The sequence below is a fragment of the Condylura cristata genome, unplaced genomic scaffold, assembly GCF_000260355.1.
Source record: "Condylura cristata isolate star-nosed mole 26May11 unplaced genomic scaffold, ConCri1.0 scaffold00004, whole genome shotgun sequence".
Classification (NCBI taxonomy): Eukaryota; Metazoa; Chordata; class Mammalia; order Eulipotyphla; family Talpidae; genus Condylura; species Condylura cristata.
Window position 1 is genome coordinate 63,008,987 of NW_004567105.1, and position 21,745 is coordinate 63,030,731.

A 21,745-nucleotide genomic window follows, 5' to 3' on the forward strand; every position below is an offset into this window, starting at 1 on the left:
AGCTCAGCTCGCCAGGTGTGTGTGTGTGTGTGTTTGCATGCAAACATATCAGTGGTTCTTGCCTTGCCAAGTCTCTCTCCAAACAACTCTACTTCTCCTGTATCCTTGTCTGCCTCTTCTAAGCCCTTTCTATATCTCAGAAATTTCAGATCACCAGGAACTCTGAGCGAATTCATGCAATTTTTGGGCACCCAGAGATTTCAGATTGAGGCTGCGGGGCAGGAGTCTCAAACCCAGGCCACAGCTGAGACCTGAGGCCCCAACTCTCAAAACTGGGTATTCAGTGACCTCCAACCAGAAGATATGTAGGGACACTCTTTCTGCCCAGCCCTTGTCGTGACCCATGTCTGCCACCTGAAATCAACCAGGAGCCCCCTCTGCCTCCTCCCAGCACCACTGAGGCTCAGGGACGGCTCAGGCAGTTACAGGTCACAGAGGCCAGGGCCTTGGGAGGATGGCCTCCTTGTGGAGGTCGGTGGAATGAGTGATAGCAGAAGCAGGCCTGGATATTGAGGGTGAAAACGTGCACAGACAGGGAGGAGGAAACCACGTAAACTCCTGGAACCTCACCTCAGGGCCCAGGACCCTGCTTGGAGGAGGCCCTTCCGCCTGAGCCCAGCCTGAGCTGGTTTGTGTCTGGAAGTTCCAGGCTCCGTCTGACGAGGTGTAATGATTCACGTGGCAGCTGCGGCTCAGCACATTCCAGCCGTAGCCCCCAGTGCCCAGCACGTGAGGCGGCTGACCCCAAACCACCCCCGAGCCGCTGGGGCATATTTCTAGGGCCCCCGTCTCCAGAGGTGACCCCTCCTCAGGTCTCCTAGGCTCTGAGGAAGGGTCGCACCTATGATGGTGTCCAAATAGAAAAGAGTATAGGGAGCTTGAGAATACCTGTCCTCCGGGTAGGGTAAAGGAAGCTGAGAGGGTAGACAGGGCTGGCCAGGGCCACCTAAAATCACGACAACCTGCACTTAAGGGATCCTGGCCTTGGCGCTGGGCCCTTCTGCAGTGTACAGGCGATATAGCTCATTCTGTGTCTAGATTTCAGATTTCCTGGTCTGTGGGCAGCTGTGTCCAAAGGAGACAAAATCTACTGCCCCATCTCAAGCCCCCTACTGCCCCAGCCCTACACCGCAGAGCCACTCTCCACTGTTTCTCATCCTCCCTGGCCAGGGAAGTAGGTGTCGGGGGCTCAGAGCCTGTCCCATTATTGCTGGCGGTCTCGGTTTCCTCATCTGTCATTACCAGACGGGCCGTTCTCGGCTAAACTGGCATCTGGGACACCGACCTATGGACCTGAAAATCTGAGGTCCTGTCTTCCGTCAAATCTCAGGAGCTGCGTGTGCAGACCACACCGTGTTCATCCTGTGGGCCCCAGCCTGGGGCTCGAGGGGCGAGTCCGGCCCTCGGCTCCGAGGACAGGAAGTCGTATTTTGGTCCCGGGTCCTGGGGAAGGATGCAGGGGTAGAATGGCAGCTCAGACCCAGTCATGTTTACTCGGGCCCGGCCCCCTCGGAGCTCAAGAGGCCCATTCATTGGGAGCCCCATATAAACCCTTTGGGGCTCCTTGAGGTTCAGAGTTCCTGGATGCCAGGCCTGGCTACCGCCCCTCGACCCGCTGGGGGCCGTGGGCAGCAGGTGAGGCATGAGTGAGGTAGGGCTGGGAATGGCGTGGAGCAGCTTCGGACACGCCTGTGTCCTGATCTTTGCTTTGGAATAACGCTTCTTGCACATTTTGGAACAGTTGGGAAAATTGAGGGCACCTTCATGATTGTCGCCGTTTAGACCCTGCTCCTGAGAGCATGTCTTCAGTAGGGTGGTCTCCAAGAATCCTGAGACCAAAGTGGCCCAAATCAAAACTGACTTCCTTGTGGAGTCCCCATATCTGGCCTTAGAATGTCCACCGTCCACACCCTGGCAAGCAGGGCAAGGGTGAGAATCTCTCTGGGGTGGACAGCCTCTCATCCTTTCTGGAATGCACATCTGTGCCCTGGGAGAGCTCCGTCAGGTGCTTGGGAGTCACTGGGTGGCTGGGGCTGAGGCCCTGGGGTCTGCTCAAGTCTTGGGCTGGGGACAAGGATGACTCACATCAGGGGTCATTCTCAGCATCTATAATCCTCTAATTATGCTCTGCTGGGTGACTGAGCTATTGAGGACCCTTGAAGTACAAGGGAGGCAGCAGTAGCATTTGCTGAGAACTGTGGCTGGGCGTGGGGAGGGTCTGAGTCCTGCTCAGCTCCTGGGTGACCTTGGAATAATCCCCACTTTACCCTGGGTTTCAGGTCTGCTGGCCACTGACTGCAGTTGGCGTGGACACACTCCAAAGACCCTCTCAGCTCCCAGGGTTCTCATGCTAGGCAGCTGGCAGTGGGGAGCAAGCAGGCCGGCAGGAGAAGGATCTACCCCAGGCCCTTTCAGCAAAGCCCCTGCCTGCTGCCCTGCTGCGGGGCAAGAATGAAGCCTCATTTCCCAGACGCCTTCCGGGTGGGGTGTGACTTCCCGCTCCAGTGGTTGTAAAATCCCCAGAAGCCTGGTGGGTCCCTAGTGGGGAGGGGGGGGTCTGTGCCTCGGAATACCCCCTCCCAGGCGTGTTTGACACGTGTTTCCGCCTCTCCCGGCATGGGCTCCCACTGCTGCTATTTATAACCTTTAAGAGCTCCTGCCGACTGCAAAGTTTTCTTAAACTCAAAATATCACTGAGGTCCTGGGCACGCGTTCCAGAGGCCGGCTGGGCCCTGCGGTTTGAAGGGACGAGGGGGCCAGGAAAGAGGAGGCAGTGCAGAGGGATTTAGCTCAGACATTGGGTCCTGGCTCAGGACTGTGGTGGGGAGGCCTTGGGTGGGGGACCTCTGGGTCTTGACACTTGGTCCTGCTTGGCTTGGAGGAATCCTCTATGTGGGTGGCCCTTGACATCCCGGGCCACTTGAGGACGGGTGGGCCCCCTCTTTGGGCTTCAGGTTCCTCTCATCCTGAACGCTTCAAGGGACACAAGTTGGGGTGAAGCAATGAGCTGGCAATGACCCTGGGAACAGTTCAGGCTGGTACCAGGGCTGTGTCTGTCGAACTGTCCAGCACCCGGCACAGAGCCTGGCCCAGAAGCGCCGTGGACGTTGGCTGAACTGGCCAGAAAGGGGAAACACTTTGGGGAAGTTTATAAAACTGTGTGTGGGAGAACGACATCCAGAGAGGGGCAATGGAGTGCCAGAGGTCACCCAGCTCATCCAGACCAAGTACTCACAGCTTCCCAACACCCGGGGCCCTCTGAGGCTCCATGGGCTGTGGAAGAGGCTGAAGGGCCCCAACAGGGGTCAGGTGGGTAGCACTCTGGATAGCAGGAGAGTGTCTGCGCACGGCTCAGAGTCCTCTCTGAAGCAGGAGGGGTCCCGAGGCCAGCTGGGCCCCGGGAGGGCAGGGTGCTTCCTGAAACCACAGGCCCAGTGCGGGCCTGTCGTGGGCCGTGCCCTAGCCCTGCCATTGCATCTTGTTTCTCAGCTGCGGAGGAAGATGATTTTCTTTGGATCCTCAGTTTCCTCCAGAATCTCCAAAGAACCCTCCTTTGGTCTCTGGACAAATCTCTGTCATGTGTTGTCAGAGAGTTCTCCAGGGAGCCTTTTGAGATTGAAGCCCTCTGATGGGGCAGTCTCAGCAAGTTGAGGAGCAGCCCAAGGGTCAAGCTGGCAGATCTGGAGGCCAGTTTGCAGGTGTGAGGCTGAGGCTTGGGAGCACCACCCGAGCCCCCAACCCAGGCCAGCCGCTCAGACCCTGCGCCACTGTCCTTACTGGGATGATAGAGGGTGGGGAGAGCGATGTGTCTTCTCTCTGGACCTCCAGGCCAAGCAAAGAGGGACCAGAGGTGGTGACGGTTCCTGGACACTGCAATCAATGCTTCCCCGTGGTGCCCACCCCAAGTTGCACCTACTGTGAGTGTTGTAGGCAGGGGGCTGTGAGCACCCAGGTGGGGTGGGCTGGAGGGGAGTCTGGGGGCCCTGCAGACTCCCCGCTATGGCCCCAGGGCGGTCACTGCTTAGCGCTGGGACCAGGCCCCCGAGGGGAGAGCCCTGCTTCAGAGAAATGGGGGCTTGTTATCAGGCAAGGCTTCCAGGGGACATAGGAATCCCCGGCCCCTCCCAGCTTAGGCGTATCTGTAGCCGTGGGTGAGCCCTGTACTGAGCAGAATTCCAGCCATTGTTCCCATGTTGACTCAGCTCTGAGTTCCAGCTCTCTGTGAGGCACTGACACCTGGGTGGGCAGGGGGCAAAGGTTGGTGCAAGTGGGGGCAGGAGGAGATTCGGTCCTCGACTGCCCTGACTGACTGATGGAAGGGTTCTATGTCTCTGCGTTGACCCAAAGCCCCCTTCATCACTTGGGGTCTCCACAGGGGAGGAAGCACTCGGAGGCAACGATTGGGCCGGGACCAGAACTGGTCCCCTTCTAGACCTGGTAACCGATTCCAGGGCCAGCACCTTGATCTTCTTTGGGGGGGGGTGTGAAGCTCTGGTGTCCCCTAACATTACTGACCATCTCCCCCAAACAGCTTCTCCACCCACCTTACTCTGGCGTGGAGCCCCTTCCATGAGCTCTGGCTCCCGCACCTCCCAAGCCCCCAAGAGCAGAGGATGTCAAGCTGGGGCGCCGCAGCAAGCAGGATGCTGGCTGGCACCACCCCTCTCTTTCTGCTCCAGACCCACTACTCGGGGCATCAGGGCTGGTTTGAAGGGTTACTCTGCATGCCTGGACACCTATGAATCTCTGCATCTGCTGTGGGCTCTGCCAGCCCGCAAGGCCGACCGATGGGGACTTTCATAGCCCCACTCATTCCTCTTTTCCTTTTGCCTTCCCCCTGCCTGTTCTGGGGTCCAAGATCTGGGAAAGGAATGGGTTGGGAACCTTCCAGAGAGTCCTTTCCCACGAGAGCCGAGCTCTGACCCCCGTCCTTATCGGGTCTCGGGCTGCCAAAAACAACACAGATGCTAAGGCCTCAAACCCCCAGACCTGGGGACACTGACCTCGGCAGGCCCAGCTGCTCTATCCTAGCCTCTGTTTCCCCTCTGCAAGCCGAGAATAGAGGGTTGGGGGAGGCAGTGGGACGGTCTCAACACCTGGACACATACTCGCACTCACACTTGCACACACATTCCACACAGCCACTCACATCTGGTCAGGCAGGCCTTCACCAAGGCCTTCTTCAGCCTCCCCTCTCCTTCCTGAGGGCTCTTAATCCCGTGCAGAGCTCTTTCTATACCTGTGAGCGTGAAGATGTGGTGTGTTAGGTGTTGTGCATGCAGCAGCATGTGGCTGTATGTACAAACGCGAGTGAAGGCCGTGTGAGTACACAGAGCGCATGCTTGTGTATGAACATTTGTGCAAAGACATCTATATGGCACAGGATTGAGTGTAAGAGTGCGTGCATAGCAGTGTGCGTGATGGTGGGCGTAGCCCCTGTGGGCTGGGGTTCTTGGGTAAGTGTCTGTGCAGGTGTGTGTGTATGTGCACTTACACACTTTAGCCCCTGAACTCAGGGCCTCACACTGCACTGGCGCGAAAGGGCCAGCACCAAGTGTTTCGTGTGTCTAGGAAATGGGGGGTGTCTCCATACAGATAGGGGCATGCAATGGGGGTGGGTTAAGGTCACAGGGGTGTCCTCTTAGTGTGTGTGAGGGTGTGTTTTAGACATAACCACGCCGGGTATGCAGGCAGATATAGAAATACCCACACAAGCAGGTACCGGAACTCACCCTAACTATTCCTGGCTGGGGGTTTGGGCCATTTTGAATGCAGCATCCACACCCTGGGCCACAGAGGGTTTTTGTGTGGCCACTGGAGTCCAGGCAACAGCTGGTGCTGGTTGGGTTGAGGTGGGGACAGTGCCGGGCCTGGTGGGGCCACCACAGTTAGGTGGGGGTGTGCAGGGACCAGGCTGCTGGACACACATGCCTTTGGCACCGACGTTCACAGGCTGTTGCAGACACTGCTGCGGCTGCTGTCATCACCACTGCCACCTCCCCGCCGCCCCCCGCCTTCACCTCTCCGCTGCCTTCCCTGTCCCCTGCGCCACCCCTGTCACCCTGCTACGTCCACTCTGTGTGCTCTATCCCACACTGTGCGCTGGGGCCGCGTGCGGGCGGATGGGGAGTGGAAGGAATATGCTTTATACCTGACTCTCAGCCTAGTTGGGGTGAGCGGGCTGTGGGCACACGGGGTGTTGGCTCCAGGAAGCCGCCTCCTGCCCCAAGGCTCCCTTTCTCTCTGCTCCATCTCCTCAACCCCCTCTCCTGGGTTTCTGAATCTGTCTCCATCTCTGCCCGTTAGTTGGGGTCCCGTCTCCAGTTTCTCCACCATGGCCCCCGGGAGCCGGTTCCTCCTCCCAGCCAGCGTGAACTGTTTGCCTGAGACAGTCGGTCCATCCAGTCAAACAACCGCCCAATTCAGACTCCTCGTCTGACTGACGGGTTTTTTTCCCCCTGCTAAATTTACTTGCATTTTTGACTGAATTGGCCATTCAACAGAGGTTGTGTCCACATGCCCCTACCCCGCCCCATGCCAACAGATGAACAGGCTCACAGATGGACACACACACAGAGCCAGGAGCACCCTGGCAAGCTCACCCACACGTGTGGTCCCCCCCGTCTCGGGTGACACCCGTGAGCACACGTGACCATCACCCCCACGTGATCGCACGTGTGTTCCTAGGGTTGTGCCCGTGGTGGCACATGCGAGCACACACATGACACGCACCTCCGCAGTCACACACACACGCTCACCCTTGTGCCATGGCGAGAGCGTCTGGACACCCCGGAGCTACTGGGAAGCTTGGGGGGGACCCCGGGCCCTGTCGCCCGAGCAGTTACGGCTCCCTCCTGAGGCCAGCTCGTGTTGTCTCCTCCTTTTTCTGCCCTCAGCCTGTCTAGGTGGAGTTTCTGGTCATCTCAGGCCGCCACCCAAGCCCCTAAAAGCCTCAATAGTAGCTCCCAGACCCCGATCCTAAAAGGGGACTTTTTTTTCTTCCAAGGACAATAAATATTTGCTCTTTGGGAAACTGCTGGTGGGAGAGTACAGGGTTTGGCCCAGCAGCGGGGAATGTCCAGGGCAGTTCAGGGAGGCCGCAGGCCATGCTGGGGGGAGGGACTGGGCCCCTCCGGAAGCTGGAGCAGCAGGCAGAGCTGGGGAGCCAGGGCTGAGGCTGCATCGCACTCCGTTCCCTGTGACCCCAGCTAAGGCTGGGTTTTCTCCATTTCCGTGGGCAGCACACGGGCCCCCCACCCTCCCATCCATTCCACCCTCACCCCTCCGGAGCTGTTTTCACTTTTGCTCACCCTTCACAGCCCTCTGCCTCTTTCTCTCCCACTCGGATGCAGGGCCCTACTAGCTGAGGGATTCGGTACTCCCAGACACACTTCCAATATGCCTCCTTAGAAGAGCCATTGAGGGCAGGACTGATGCTCCCTGCACCTGACTTTGTCCCTCAAACTGGGACCCCAAAGTCAAGGCTAGGTTCACCTTTCTCATAGTGGACAAAGCCTGGTCAACAGTATCCCCCATAAGGCACTGGCCCCTAGAGGCTCCTGCCTTCCCACCCCTCCCTCCCGCTCAACTGGGCTCCCAAATATAGCGGCCGTGGCCACAGCCGGCCAGGACACCACAGCCCCAAGCGTCAGTCCTGGGCTGGGATCAGAGGGGCAGGAGCTGATTATAGGTCCCTGGGCCAAACCCAGGTCTTGCCTGCCAGCCCGCTGGGCCCTGCCACCCCCACCCCCAGAACCACAAGTTTGGAGCATCTGGTCCCCGTCAGCACAGTGGGCAGAGGGAGGGGCCTGAGGGTTGTATTTGGCCTGCTGAGGACAGAGTTGTCTGTGTGTGGCGTGGGGGTGGCGAGGACAGGCCTGGACTCAGGGACAGTGACTATCCTCTGAACCCAGGAATACTCGGCCCCACCCGTGGCCTCCGCGCAGATGTAGAAACTGAGGCCAGGAGAGCCAGGGGCTGCCTGGGTCACCAGCAGAGCCTCCTGCTTCCCCCTTGACCACACCTTCCCATCTTCTAAGACCTGGGCTGTGCCTCCGGGAAGCAGGCCACATCCTGCTGGTGGCAGAGAAACCCTGCTGGGAAGTCTTCCTCGGAGTCCGGCTTTCAGCAAGGCCCCAGAGGTGTGGGCTGCAGGAACTGCTTCTCCGGATCTTCTTGGTTGCCTGTGCCACCTTTGGCCAGAGTCGCTGGGCAGCTCCTGCCCCTCTTGGGGCCTTGGTCCCTCATCTGCGCAGCTGGGGAGGAACTAGGGTCCTGTGTGTGGCGGTGGGTCGCATCTCTGTAGAGGCTCACATGAGCCTGGTGGGTGAGCTGCAGGCCATGAGGCTATGTGAGCCCAGATGGGGTCCCTAGGACCTGCTGGATGGCAGCACTTGACCTACTTCTAAGGCTCTGGGTCTGGCCCAGGCCGCGTTCTCGACTCCTCCGGGAAGTGTGGGCCTGTGTCCCAGCCCAGAGGCCATGGGCCAGGAGGGGCGGTCTGGGGCGGGCCGGGGCGGCCTGTGGAGCCTGCGGCCTGGGGGACAAGAGCACATGGGAGCCTGCCTCTTCTTCCTCGCCTCTGGCTCCGAGACCCAAGGGACTAGACCTTAACCATCCCCCTCTCCCCCCCCACCATCCCCTCCACGTGGCAACCATATTTGAGCTCCCCAAATTGGCTCTGAAAGGATGAGGGACATTGTTCATGTCCCTCTGAACATTACCAGAAAGTTCTGCCAAGTACTTACCCCCCTGTTTGCCAAGAGTTTGCCCCTCCCCCTTCCCTTGTCTACCAAGGCAGCAGGCGGGCGCTGGTTCTGGTGCCACGTGGAGAGTCAGCAGCTCTGGTCCTGGGTCCCGGGCCCCGAGTCTGGCTTAGTGTGTCTGGAGTCTGGGCTTGGAGTCTTGAATCGTGAGCCCCGATATGGGGTCTGAAGTCTGAGTTTAAGGCCTTGGTTTTGTATCTTGGTCTTGAAGTCGGGGTCCCCAGAGTGGGCTCTGATGTTGGCCTCTGGGCTTCAGGTTCTAAATTTGGGGTTCAGATTCTGAGACCTGAGGCAGGGAGGTGGGAGGGTTGGTTGGTGGTGTCCAGGTTCCATATCTGAAGTCTGGGATCTGGGGTTTGAGTTCAGGATTTGAAGGCTGGTTTCTATCCCTTCTACGCCCCCTGCTGGCTGGCAGTCTCAGTCAAATCACTGCCTCTCCTCAAATCACTGTCACCCCCCCACATTTTCAGGCTGCTGAGAGGCATCTCAGTCACTGAGTGGTGTGAAGAGCAGACCTGGCTGAAGTGGGCTGAGGGGCTCTAGAGGTAGCATTGCTGTCTCAGGGCGCCCCTTGCCGTCCCCAGAACTCCTGTCAGTCAGCAGCCAATCTCACTGCTCTCACCAATCTCACTGCTCTCAGAATGAAGGTTGGCAGTGGGGGTCCAGCCCTGCTGTGAGAGCTGAACTGAGGTGTTGGGCACATTCACGCAGTCAACATTTATTGAATTGTCTACTGTGCACCAGGCTCTGTTCTAGACTCTTGGGATATATAGCTATGGGGGAACAATTTTGGGAGGCGGGGTGGGGATGTGTATGTGTGGGGATGGATACACACGCGTGAGATGAAATAACAGAGGAACCAGCTCTTTTAGGCTATAAAGGGAGGCGGAGTCAGGGTAAGAGGCAGGGCAGAGGGAGTAGGTCCAGGGTAGTCCCAGAAAACTCCTCAGAGGAGGTGACATCTCACTGAGGCGGCCAAGGGTTGACAGGCAGAAGCAGGGCCAGGGTCCCAGGCAAGGGTGCCAGGGGAAGGAACGGTCTGTGCAAAAGCATGAGGGGCTGGGAAGAACCTGGAAGGGGGCCAGTGTGAAAAGGACTCTGCCTCTGTCCTTAGAAGTCAGGGCCTACTTCTTCCCAACAGCTCCCCTAGTGGAAAAGGGGGAGGAGGTGGCTGTCTCAGCAAAGGCTCTGGAAAGTGACACGTGCGGTCTGCATTGGTCTGGGTCACCACTTGGGCATTAGGTTTGGGGAGGTTGGGGGTATCACAAGGGTAGCATTCAGACCCCTTCTCCTGCCCTCCAGACTTCCCCAGGCCCAGCTGGGAGGGGATGGTCTGCTGGGTAATTATTTATAGGGCACAGAACTGAGGCTGGCACTGGGAGAGACAGAAGAGTCAGGCCACGGTGTGTGACCATCCTTGCTGCCTCTGTGTGCCCAGCGTCGCCTGCCCATCTGCCCACCCTTCCTTGCCCCCCTCCTCACACGGCCAATCCCGCTGGCCCTCAAGGGGGTAAGTCCTGCAACTGCTTGGTCTCAGCACCTCAGAGTCCCTGTGGGGGCCAGGAATTACTTGCAGGTTCCAGAGTGGTCTCATGGTACCGTCATTCCCAGCAGCCTGGCTCAGACCGTTCCAGCCCAGGCCCAGCCTCCAGCTTAGCCTTGGGGAGGGAGTGGAGCACAGTTTTGTGCACCCCCACTCTGGAGCACATCTGCCCCAAGCCGGGGGTGGGGAGGGTGAAGGGGTAGGGGGGCGTGGGGTGAGGGACCAAGACTCCCTCCTCCAGGCCCCAGAAGGTGGTGCCTTGTGGCTCTGGCTGGCTGCATGATCCTCCCCAGCCCAGATCTGGCTTGACCACGTGGCCACGGCCCTCACCTACCCCTGTTCAAGCTGATACAGGTGGTTTCCCAGTCATGGCAGCTGTGTGTGGACAGAAGAAATGTGATGGGACAGGGACACCTGGTGTCTCTGTACGTCTTCTGTCCTAGGCCTCCCTCAGTTTTCCCTATGACGAGTGGTACCTTGTTGGCTGTGCCTGTGTGGTTGGAGCCCTGGGGGACATCCAGGGTCAGTTGTCCTGAGGGTGGGGTCAGCAGCCTAGGCCTCGGGCCGCCCAAAGCCTCTCTGTGTGTCCCCTGCTGGCTGTCTTCTCCTCTTGTGGTGTTTCTGGTTCTTCTCTGTGGACCCTCCCCCACCCTTTTCTTTCTCAATACTATTGCCAAACATCTGGAAGAAAAGTGAAAAACTTGCCCCCCCCCAGCACCGGATGTTGTCAGATTTCCAGATGTGGGGTGTTCTGCCCTCCAGATGAGGGGAAGAATGTCCTGTGTTCCAGCTAGGAGGGGCCTGTCCCTTTACTCAGTAGCTGACAGGATGAGAGGGACCCTGGCCTGGCAGGAAGACGGTGGGAGCACCCCAGGTAAGGGCCCGGGTGAGTTCTTCCTCAGAGCCTCCCCACCTCCACACCCAGGAACCCCCAGGGATTTGGTAGGGGGGAATGTCTCTGAAGTTTCTATCAAAGGCTCCAGGCTCTTAAAAATAACAAGAAGCACCTCCTTCTAGCCGCCGGCGCAGCACTGGGCGAGGACCAGAGCCCAATGTGTTTGCAAGATGTCTGCACTTAGCGCTCTGTGCCTGGCCGGCCTCGGTCACTCGCCTCTCCACCAACCCCCACCTCCCGAGATGGTGGCCAGCCAGGCTGCGCTCAGCCACTGCCATCTGTGAGGATTGGGTTCCCAGGGCAAGCCAGGGGCTGGGCCCTGGGGTCAAAAGCTACAGGTGAGGGCCCTCCCTGGTGACTCAGCAGCTTAAAGCACAGCAACAAGAAGCTAAAGCCACTTCAGCATGAGTTCGATCCCCGCCCACCCTGGAGGTGACCCACATGGCGTGGCAGACCTCTCCTGACCTGCCCACTGCTCCCCTCAGCAGTGTACTTCGTCAGTCTGCCTATTCTGCTCCCCACTCTGTCTCTGGTGAGTCCTCTCACCGCCCCTGCACGTCTGGCCCGTACCCCAGTTCTGTATGCATGAATAAATAAATATTAAAAAAAAAAGCTACAGGTGAGCCACCCGAACTGGGCACCAGGGGGCAAACCTTGCCCACTCAGAGAAGAGGCCCTCTCAGGGTCCCCACCAAAAGCATCAGCAGGGGAAATAGCAGGACTGTGGGAAGGGCATCACAAAGCTTCCAGGAAGAGGAGGCAGTGGGCCAAGGCTTGGAAGTGCTAGGGAGGAGGGCAAGGTCGCTGGGGTGCTGGCCCAGGTCCGGCTGCTGGTGAGCAGGTGCTGGGTGCTGTGGGAAGGAGCTACCGGGAGCTGGGAAGCGACAGGAAACCCTCGTGTCCACGCACCTCTCTCCCCAAACACAGAGCAGGCCCCGAAAACCCCGGGGCACCCAGAGGCAGACACGCGTGGACTCCCACCACACCTGTGCACACCCAGGCAGGTGCTCGTGAGGGGGCGGTGGGGCTGCTGGGATGCTGAGCGGGACGGGGTGTCCCCTCCGGGGAGCAGCACCCACTCTGCTGCCACCTGGGTGTCCCACGAGTCCCTTGACCCAGGACCGGACGGCAGCTGGGGGCGAGTCGGGACCAGACGTACACACAGACGCATAAAGCTCCCAGACACAAACAGAAATGACACCCACAGACGCGCCGTAGACACAGAGACGCGGGTGATTGTAAACATCCAGACAGGCCCCCAGAGGCGACACAGACGCAACACAGCCGTGCCCCAAGGCTGCAGCCATGGCACATACAGGCCTGTGGTACATGGAGACAGCCAGACAGCACATACGAGACCCCCCCTCACACACCCAGACACACAGCAACACACGGAGGTACACACAGACCCCGCCTTCCACACGGACAGACACTGGAATTCGCTGCACACATGGAAGTTTAACTCAAGAGCGCCCTTAGGTAATCTCAGTCCTCCCCCAAGAACACACGCACTAGAACCAACCTTCTTCGCCTGTCCAATTTATTGACCTGCTGAGGAGCGGCGGGGCCCTGGGATATAGCGTGTGGGCGCCTACGTAGGGGTGGCCAAGGAGTGGCCTCTGCCCTGCCTCTCCCCTTGTCTCCCCCACCGTTCCCCAGCCTGAACAATGCCCTCCCCAGACCCCAAAATAGCACCTGAGCCTAGCCAATGTCCTTTTATGGCCTTGTCCCTATTGTGCGCTGTGGGGGTGGGGGTCAGGAGGGCCCAGGCAGGATAAAGGCCCCGGGGGCGCCAGAGCTCAGAGCTCATCCACTCTGCTGCCCGCTGCCTTCTCGCCACATCCGTCTCAGTGCTCAGTCTCCATGGCCCCCAAAAAGCCAGAGCCCAAGAAGGATGAGGCCAAGGCAGCCCCCAAGGCCGCAGCTGCTCCAGCACCTGCACCTACCCCTGCATCCGCACCAGAGCCCGAGGGCCCCAAAGAGCCTGAATTTGATGCCTCCAAGGTCAAGGTGAGTGTGGGAACTTGAGAAGGGCAGAGCAGGTAAGTGTCTCCCAAAGTGGGCCTACCCAGCCTTTAGAAAGTGTGCCTGGGCCAGAGCTGGAGGCTCTGAGCAGAGTTCAGACAGTTGCAGGGGCTTCGGGAGCAGGAGGGCTGGTGGGCAGCCAGCAGGCAGGAGGGGCTTCCCAGTGCTGCCGAGGGGCTGTCATTCAGTGTTTTTGGGAACTGACTCTCTGTTGCCCTTCTCCCTGGGTCTCATGGCCTTGGAGGGTCCCAGAGTCTGTTCCCCCTCCCCTGCAGCCAGGCAGAGATCCTCTTTGTTTGCCTGTGGGGTCCCAAGCCTGTGCCAGGTCTCCCAGGATGGTTGGGGTGGGGAGCAAAGGGAAGAAGGCCCCAAATCAGGCGGGGGAACACCCACCCCGGCCCAGGTCCCCGAGCCACAGGGCTGGTAGGCTCTCAGGTTTTAGTTGGGGAATTGAGGCACAGTCCGGGTAGGTCTTGCAAGAAGTTGGTCTTGGAGCAGTGAACAGCTGTGGCCCCAGCTGGGAGGTTTGATCCAGCGTCTACACTTGGGGAATGAGCCATGACTCCCACCATGGCATTGGTGTAGCGGCACGTACCCTGCACCCAGTCTGCACCCTGTTCTTGGCTGGCCACTGGCCCCTGCTGCCCCGCCTCCTGCACAGGGGCCCGGTGGAGCCCTCCTGGCCCTGCGGGGTTCCCACAAGCCAAGAGAGACCTGCAGTCCCTCTGCCCAGGGCCACCTCCAGGTCAAGACCCTCCCTGGAGGCGCCTACTTGTGGCTGCAACCTGGGCTCAAATCCTAACTCTGCGGCACCCCCTTGCTGATCGGAGGTTTTCTCAGCGGTCAAGTGGGCGTTAGCCCTCCCTGCAAGTTGTTGGGAACCATTCGCAATAAGTACTCCCTGGAGTTGGCTCCTTGCCCCCACCAGCCCCAGGCCCCAGACTCATGTGCCACAGGCTCCATGGTGAGGGTCCCCACACCCCATGCCCATGGACTCCCTGGCTCTGGCTTGGCAGGCTGGCCTGTGAGAGTCAGGGTAGTGAAGGCCCTCATTTCCCCCTTGTTACTCCCCCTTGGGTTGGCCAGTGAAGGGCAGGGAGGCTTTGCCGGGAGCTCAGGAAGCCTAATCTCCACAGGTCTCCAGGTGGAGAGAATGCCCAGGGCCCAGGAATGGCAACCAGTTCTTCCCAGCACTGGGCTGAGCCAGAAATCCAGAAGGGACACCGTGGCGGAGGGGTAGGGGTAGAATGGCCCTCCACTCTGGGGTGCACCATGGAGGTTGGTGGGGCTCAGAGGGAGCAGCAGTGGGAGGTGTCCCCTCCCCCAAGTTCCTTTCCCTTATGTGACCTTGACCTTGGGACCAGTGACTGCAGTGCTAAAAATAGATCTGGTATCTGGTGAGAAGGGGGACTCTGGGTCCCAGGAGGCCTCCTGACCTCACGAGGCCTCAGCAACAGCATTGCCCTAGTCCCCTTGTGCTATAGTTGGGGGGCTGCCTGCATCCATGGATGGAGGTGTAAACAGGGCCGCGTGAGTGACTGCCCAGCCTCTAGGGCTCTATTGGGCAGATATGTGGAAATACGGGCAGGCTCACACGTGTGTGAACACGCATGTGAAAACGTAGGCAACATGCCCTGCCTCCTGCAGATAGGTTCTCATGTGGAAGAAGCCCTGGGGCCTTTCTCCTCCCATCGCCTGCTCCACACCAGGCCTCCCATCTCGCTCTTGTGGACAGTTCTATCCGCTGGCTGCCGCGCTGGTGGGGTGGCAAAGTCAGCCTGGTCTCATCTTGTGGAAAGAGTAAGGAGGCAGAGGGTGTCAGGAGGGACAGCAAGGAGGGCTAATGCCCCACTTGACTGCTGAGAAAACCTCCGATCAGCAAGGGGGTGCGGCAGAGTTAGGATTTGAGCCCAGGTTGCAGCCACAAGTAGGCGCCTCCAGGGAGGGTCTTGACCTGGAGGTGGCCCTGGGCAGAGGGACTGCAGGTCTCTCTGGGCTTGTGGGAACCCCGCAGGGCCAGGAAGGCTCCACCGGGCCCCTGTGCAGGAGGCAGGGCAGCAGGGGCCAGTGGCCAGCCAAGAACAGGCACAGGCTGGGTGCAGGGTGTGTGCCACTATTCGGATGCTACTTGCGTGGTGGAAGATGGGGTGCAGAGGAGACAGGTTGGGGCAGCTGAGCAGCGGAGCTTGGGTGGGGCGGGCCACCCCCTCAGCCCAACGTTCAAGATCCTTGGGGTCTCTTTTCAGATCGAGTTTACACCGGATCAGATTGAAGGTGAGCAGAGGTCTCCAAGTCACAGGTTGCGGGGTTGGGTCTGGGGCCCTCAGCCTGGGGGTGGGCCGACTCCGGAGCCCACCACTGTTCGCTCTCCCGCAGAGTTCAAGGAGGCCTTCATGCTGTTTGACCGCACACCCAAGGGGGAGATGAAGATCATGTTCAGCCAGTGTGGGGACGTCCTGCGGGCGCTGGGCCAGAACCCCACACAGGCTGAGGTGCTCCGTGTCCTGGGGAAGCCCAAGCAGGAAGGTTGGTACATTTAGACTGAGCTCTCCCTAGTAGTGTCAGCCCCCAGGGGGTCTGCTGGGGGGGGGTTGGGGGTGGGAGAATGCTGCCCTCTCTGGAGGGACCAGGGAGCCTCCCTGGTATCAGTGCACTCTCCCGACACCCTCCCATGGCCTCTGGATGGGGACACCAAGGCCAGTCTCAGGGTGAGCCGACCAGGTGGTGAGCAGTGACATCGCACGTCTGACCCAGAGTTGGTTTCCAGGCCGCCTCCTGGACACAGGGCTGTAGCCGCGCAAGCTAGCTTCAGTGGCGGTGTGAGGTTGGGCGGGGGGCATCCAGCCTCCGCCTCCGCGCGCCCCCCTTGCCTGCCGGCACCTCTCTGCGGTCAGGTTCAGCCTCCCCGCCTCCTGGGTCAGAGAGCGTAACCTGCTTTGCTATGGGTAGGGTGAGATCCAGTGTGCGGGCTCGGAAGTCCTAAGGCAAATCCTTGCTAGGCTCAGCCGCCCCAACCATCACAGGTGACAGAGTGGGTGGGGTCGATAAGCCAGACACTAGGGAAGGCTGCTCCCTAAAAAGGAGAATGGAGGTGCTGGCCCGAGGCCACTGTGGTGCCGAGGCGGCAGCAAACGACCCTTGACAATCAGCAAGGACGTGGGTTGGCTGTCGTGGCGGCATGCTCGGGGGATGGTGACAGGGGCCGTGGGGGGGTGGGGGGCGCTCTGGAGCCGTGCAGGTGCGAGCCCCTCATTCTAAGGCACAGCAGAAGGGTGCGCCCAGCGGCCCGCTGAGCCCGGGGCTCAGGCCATCTCTCCACAGACCTCAACACCAAGCTGATGGACTTTGACACGTTCCTGCCCATGCTGCAGCACACGGCCAAGAGCAAGGACACTGGCACCTACGAGGACTTTGTGGAGGGGCTGCGGGTCTTCGACAAGGAGGGCAACGGCACCGTCATGGGCGCCGAGCTCCGCCACGTGCTGGCTACGCTGGGTGAGGGCAGCCTCCTCCCCCCACCCCGGCCCCCTGGGGTGGGCCCCCACTGTCACCCACTCACCAGGTCTCCTGTGCCTCTGTCAAGGTACCTCCATGGCAGGTGACAGAAATGTGGGGAATTCGGAGTTTTAGGGAGGGAATAAAGAAAGTGCGTTGGTGCAGCTCACAGAACTGAAGGGGCCAGGACAGCGCTGGAGACAAGGTGGGCAGGAGGGAGGGTCCCGGAGGGCCAGCCGAGTCCTGGTGTTCGTTGTCTCAAGGTCAAGTCCAGGGCCACAGCATCTGTGTGGCTGGGTGGACCCTGGCCTGCCTCTTGGGCATCCTGACCCCCAAGGGGCTGTGTGCACCTCCTGATCCTACGTCTACCCCTTGGTGTCTGGCTGGCAGGGGACCCCTTTCTCCTGCAGCGGTTATCACGTGCCTCTGTGCAGCTCCGTGCTGGTCTCTGGGCTGAGTGAGTGGGTGTGCTGGAGGGCGCTGCAGTGGGCAGTCTGGAGGGACAGCAGCAAGTCCACACAAGAGTGCAGAGGCGGGCTAGTGCCAGGCTCTTCTGGGAAACAGTGGTGGGATCTTTGGGGTAACTCCACAGCCCGCAGGGGCCCCCACTTCACCCTGTGGGTCCTTCCTCTGGCCCAAGGCCTGCCCCAAAGGACTGCTTCCAGAGGCCTAGTGAGGACAGAGGACAGTGGAGACTGGCGACCTGAATGCCAAGATGGCACAGTCATGGACAGAGCCTAGGCTTGGGGGCACCGGGCCAGACACTCTATTTTGACCAGTCCCTGCCTCTCCTGGTCTCAGAAACGGGTGTCACCATTGCCTTATGAGCACGGATGGCTGTGCCGGCAGGGGGTGGGGTTGGGGACACTGGGTGGGGGGTCACAGAACCGCCTGTGGAGGCGCTCAGTGCTCTCCCCGCCCTGCCTACCTGCCTACCTGCGGACAGTTGTGCTGACTCAGCCTCCCACCCCTGCCAGGTGAGAGACTGACAGAAGATGAGGTGGAGAAGCTGATGGCTGGGCAAGAGGACTCGAATGGCTGCATCAACTATGAAGGTGGGCTCGCGAGGCCAGGGGTCTTAGAGGGCTGCTGGGGGGACCCGAGGCCATGCTCTGCTACCCGGCACTGAGCCCCTGCCACCCTCTTTCCCCTTCTTTCCAGCCTTCGTGAAGCACATCATGGCCAGCTGAGCCTTTCACCTCGGGTGAGACCCCTATTTCCAGACTCGCTGCTGATTTTGGCCCTGTCCCCCCCAGCACTGCCCCTGTGATCCGAATACCCTGTGGTCACCTCCCATCTCCACCTACTCCAGTTCTCAGCTGGTGTCTTGCCACCCGCATCCGTCCCCCACGCTAACCTGTGGCTGCCTTCTCTCTCAGGGAGCTGGGGGAGCCAAATTGGGCCGGTGCACCTCCATTCATGATGCTGTCGGAGGCTGGAGCTGCAGGCGGAGGGGGGCATGTGGAGACCCCTGCACTGGCTCTCTCTGTGCCACAGAGACTTCTCTGTGTGTGGGCATCTCCCTCCGGTCAGGCCCTGCTTGCCTGGGATGGTACTGTCCCCCCACGGCCTCACAAATAAATGGCTTGCCATCCTAACTTCCTGCCTTCCTTCTTCCCCCCGCCCTACCCTCTCTCTCTCCTTCTACCCTTCCTTCCTCTTTTCGGGTCCTTTTGACTGACCTCTGTAAATACAATCTATGGGCCATGTGGTGAGTGCAAACAAAACAGGGGGCCATTCTGAAATGCTGCCTGCTTGCTCCCATCTGATGTGCCAGCCCTGGAGCCTGGCCACCTGGACGGGGGTAGGAGCAGGGCTGAGCTGAAGGAGGGCTGGTGCCTCGTCCTTGCTCTTGCCCTGCCCCTTGCCTTCTGGAGAAGTCGGCTATGCTGTGGACCCCCGCACAAGGATGCTCCCAGGAGCCTGTGAGTCCAAACTGTCTCATCACTATGAGCAACCAGGAAACCGTGGGGCACTGGGCCAGAACCAGCCGGGTCACAGGTGGGGAAACTGAGGCCCAGAGCAGAGCCTTGCTTGAGTCACAGTGAGAATGGGTGTCAGAGCCGGAGGGATCTGACTAGGTTGGGGGAAATGGAGGCATTCTACACCTGGTGTTTCTCTAGGCCAGAGACGGAGGCCTTCCTGGGGCAGCACCCGGGGTCACCAGAGGCCTCCGCTGGGGCTTCTCAGAGAAGCCGTGTGTGGCCGCTGCCGTGACAGGAGGGAGCACAGGTGCTCACTCTGCTGCATCGCTGCCCATGCTGGCTCTGGGCCCGGGCCCTCCCGGCATTGGAGTCCCACGGGGAGTGCGAAGGGAGGCTCCCGGAGCATGGGATCCTCGCAGGTTTGATGGGGGAAGAGCAATGTCCAGCAGCAGACTGGGGACTCTAAAAATAGAGGGTGTGGTGATCAGGGACTCGGAGTGGGAGTAGGCTGGCAGGGCCGGGGACAGCCTGTGGGCCAGGAAGACCTGGGAGGTCAGGGTGCGTGTGGGGGCAGGGAGGTGTGTGAGGTAGGTTGGAAGGAGTTCAGAGGCCAGGCTGCCTGAGGGTTGGTGTCGTGTGGGGTGTCCAACTCCAGCGTGGCAGGGGACGCTGTGGGAACATGTGTGTGGGACAGTAAGCGAGGGGCGTGAGCCTGTCTGCAGGAGTCCGATGCATCGTCTTTGCATTATGTCAGCGTTTATCGAGCACCTGCTATGTGCTGGGCTTTGTTCTAGGCACTGGGAGCGTGCCGCAGGGAAAGCCTCAGCCATTGGGGACCTCACCCAACCTGACAAGTCACCAAACCACGAAGCTGAAGCGTGGCAACCAGATCAAGGCTGAGGGGGAGGGAGCCGACATGTTCCATAGTGAGGCAGTGAATGTCTCAGAAGGTAATAGTCGGGCAGAGATTTAAAGGAGAGGCTCCTTTAAGTGCAGAATACATAAAAAATCCCTATAACTCAACAACAAAAATTAAACAACCCAGTGCAAAAACGGGCAGGGACTGGAACAGACATTTTTCCAAAGAAGGCAGGCAAATGGTCAATAGCACAGGAAAAGCTGCTCCGTCTCAGAAATCATTAGGGAAACGCAAGCAGAAATCGCGACAAAATACCGCTTACACCACTTGGATGGTTTTTATGCCAAAGCCAAAAAAAAGCAAGTGTTGGTGAGAATGTGGAGAAACTGGAACCTTTGGGTACCCCTGAAAATGGTGCAGCATTGTGGAAGACAGTATGGAAGGGCCTCAGAAAATTTCAAGACCGCATTACCTTGTGACCTAGTAACTACACGCCACATGCAGACCCCGCAGAATTGAAAACAGGGACTTAGGGGGAGATTTATACACCATATGCGTCACAGCACTATTGACAACAGTCTAGGGCAAACAACTCAAGAGTCCGTCATGGATGGGTAAGTAAACTGTGGCTCACCCATGGAGTAGTACTCAGCTTTGAAGAGGAAGAAAATTAAAATGCAACCTATAACATGAGTGAACTTTGAGGACATGGCAAGACACAGAAAGCTCAGAACTATATGATTCCACTTACAGGAGGAACCACACAATACCTAGAGTAGTCAGAAAGCAGAATGCTTGCCAGGGGCTGAGGGGAGGAAGACATGGGGTGCTGTTAAGGAAGAGCAAAGCAGAAAAGAGCAGAGATGGCGTGTGGAGGGCTGGGCTTCCTAGCAGCAGAGCCTGGGGCCAGTGGTCTCCTGGGGGCGGGGTGAGCAGCTGGGAAGGGAAGGTGTCCCTGGGCACGTGAGGCGGGGAAGGCGCCGTGGGCTCTGGGGGCCCCTGCTGGGCCTCCAGGAGGGAGGGTCCTTGGCCCCCAACCCCCGGGCCTTCACACACCATTATCTCTGGCTGGGGCAGGCAGCATCTGTGCTAGGGAGTCAAGCAGGCAATTGAGGGAAGAGTTTTTGGCAGAGGGCACAGTGGCCCTGAGGTGGGAGCAGAGAGTTCGAAGGGAGGTGGCAGGACATGAGTCAGAGAGACAGTGGGCTGGTGGGCCGTGGGGAGGACTTTGGTGTGCGCTCTGGAGCTGTTTATCAGCATCGCTCTGGCTGCCTGTGGAGAGGGGACTGGCAAGCAAAGCCGAAGCAGGGAGACCAGTAGGGCTCCAGAAGAGAAGCCGTGCAGCTTGGGCTTGGTGAGAGGTGGTCAAACTCCAGGTCAGTTTTGGAAACACTCCTCTGCAAAATTGGGGGTGGAGTTTGAGATTTTCTGTTTTCTTTCCAGAGCTGAACAGTCCACTCCAGCCTAGGGCTGACGGGGTGGGGAGGGGCCGTGTCTGCCTTGTCAGTGCCATCTAGTCCGGCTGGTGGCAGGGCAGGGGGTGGAGGCATGCGTGCCTTGCTGCAGTGGCCTTGGCTGGTGGGGGTCTCCATGTGCGTGGGAGACCTTGCTGGACTCTGGCCAGCCTCCCTGGCCAACTGGTGGCTGTCAGCTCTGCAGAGGAGAGCAGGACCTCCCTTTGGCTCCAGTCAGGGCAGAGCCACTAGACATGGCCAATAACCCATCTGGGCAGCCCCCAGCTCCTGCCTGCCCCGGTCACTTCATTCCTAGACAATGCTAGACTCCCCTTTCACAAGTTTCTAGGGGCCATAAGGGAAAGAGTGGGTCCAGCATTTGCCTTCCGGGATGTCCACGCTGGGCCAGAGTCCTGTGGGTAGGGATCATACCTGTTCTCATTCATCTCCAGCAAGAAGTGCTTTTTCTTCTACGTTCACAAATGTGCCAGGGTATACGTGGTGTCCTGCTCTCTTAAGAATGCCTGCCTCCTTCTAGTTTCCAGTATGGCCCTCTCAAGCCCTCCCTGACACTTGGAAGGAGCCGTCCTATTCCTTCTGCCAGTACTTTCTGCAGCACCCCCTCTGCAGCACCCCTCCTGCAGCATCCCCTCCTGCAGCACCCTCCGGCAGCACCCCCTCTGCGGTACCCCTCCTGCAGCACCCTCCTGCAGCACCCCTCCTGCAGCACCCCTCCTGCAGCACCCCTCCTGCAGCACCCTCCTGCAGCACCCTCCTGCAGCAC

General features: G+C 59.5%; 1 protein-coding gene across 1 annotated transcript; it reads left to right on the forward strand.

Annotated features, from left to right (window-relative positions):
- The first annotated feature begins 13,021 nt into the window (after positions 1–13,021).
- Positions 13,022–18,124, forward strand: MYL3 (myosin, light chain 3, alkali; ventricular, skeletal, slow). The gene is made up of 7 exons (XM_004676238.2): positions 13,022–13,213; positions 15,475–15,502; positions 15,605–15,754; positions 16,550–16,723; positions 17,701–17,778; positions 17,885–17,927; positions 18,103–18,124. Exons 1-6 carry the CDS (start codon positions 13,067–13,069, stop codon positions 17,911–17,913), a joined length of 606 nt encoding a protein of 201 aa, XP_004676295.1. The 5' UTR covers positions 13,022–13,066; the 3' UTR covers positions 17,914–17,927; positions 18,103–18,124.
- The last annotated feature ends 3,621 nt before the right edge of the window (positions 18,125–21,745 follow it).

Coding starts and splice junctions, on each gene's coding strand:
- MYL3 (XM_004676238.2), top strand. CDS start 13,067: ATGGCCCCCAAAAAGCCAGAGCCCAAGAAGGATGAGGCCAAGGCAGCC. Junction 15,755..16,549: donor GGGGAAGCCCAAGCAGGAAG/GTTGGTACATTT, acceptor ATCTCTCCACAG/ACCTCAACACCAAGCTGATG. Junction 16,724..17,700: donor CCACGTGCTGGCTACGCTGG/GTGAGGGCAGCC, acceptor CACCCCTGCCAG/GTGAGAGACTGACAGAAGAT.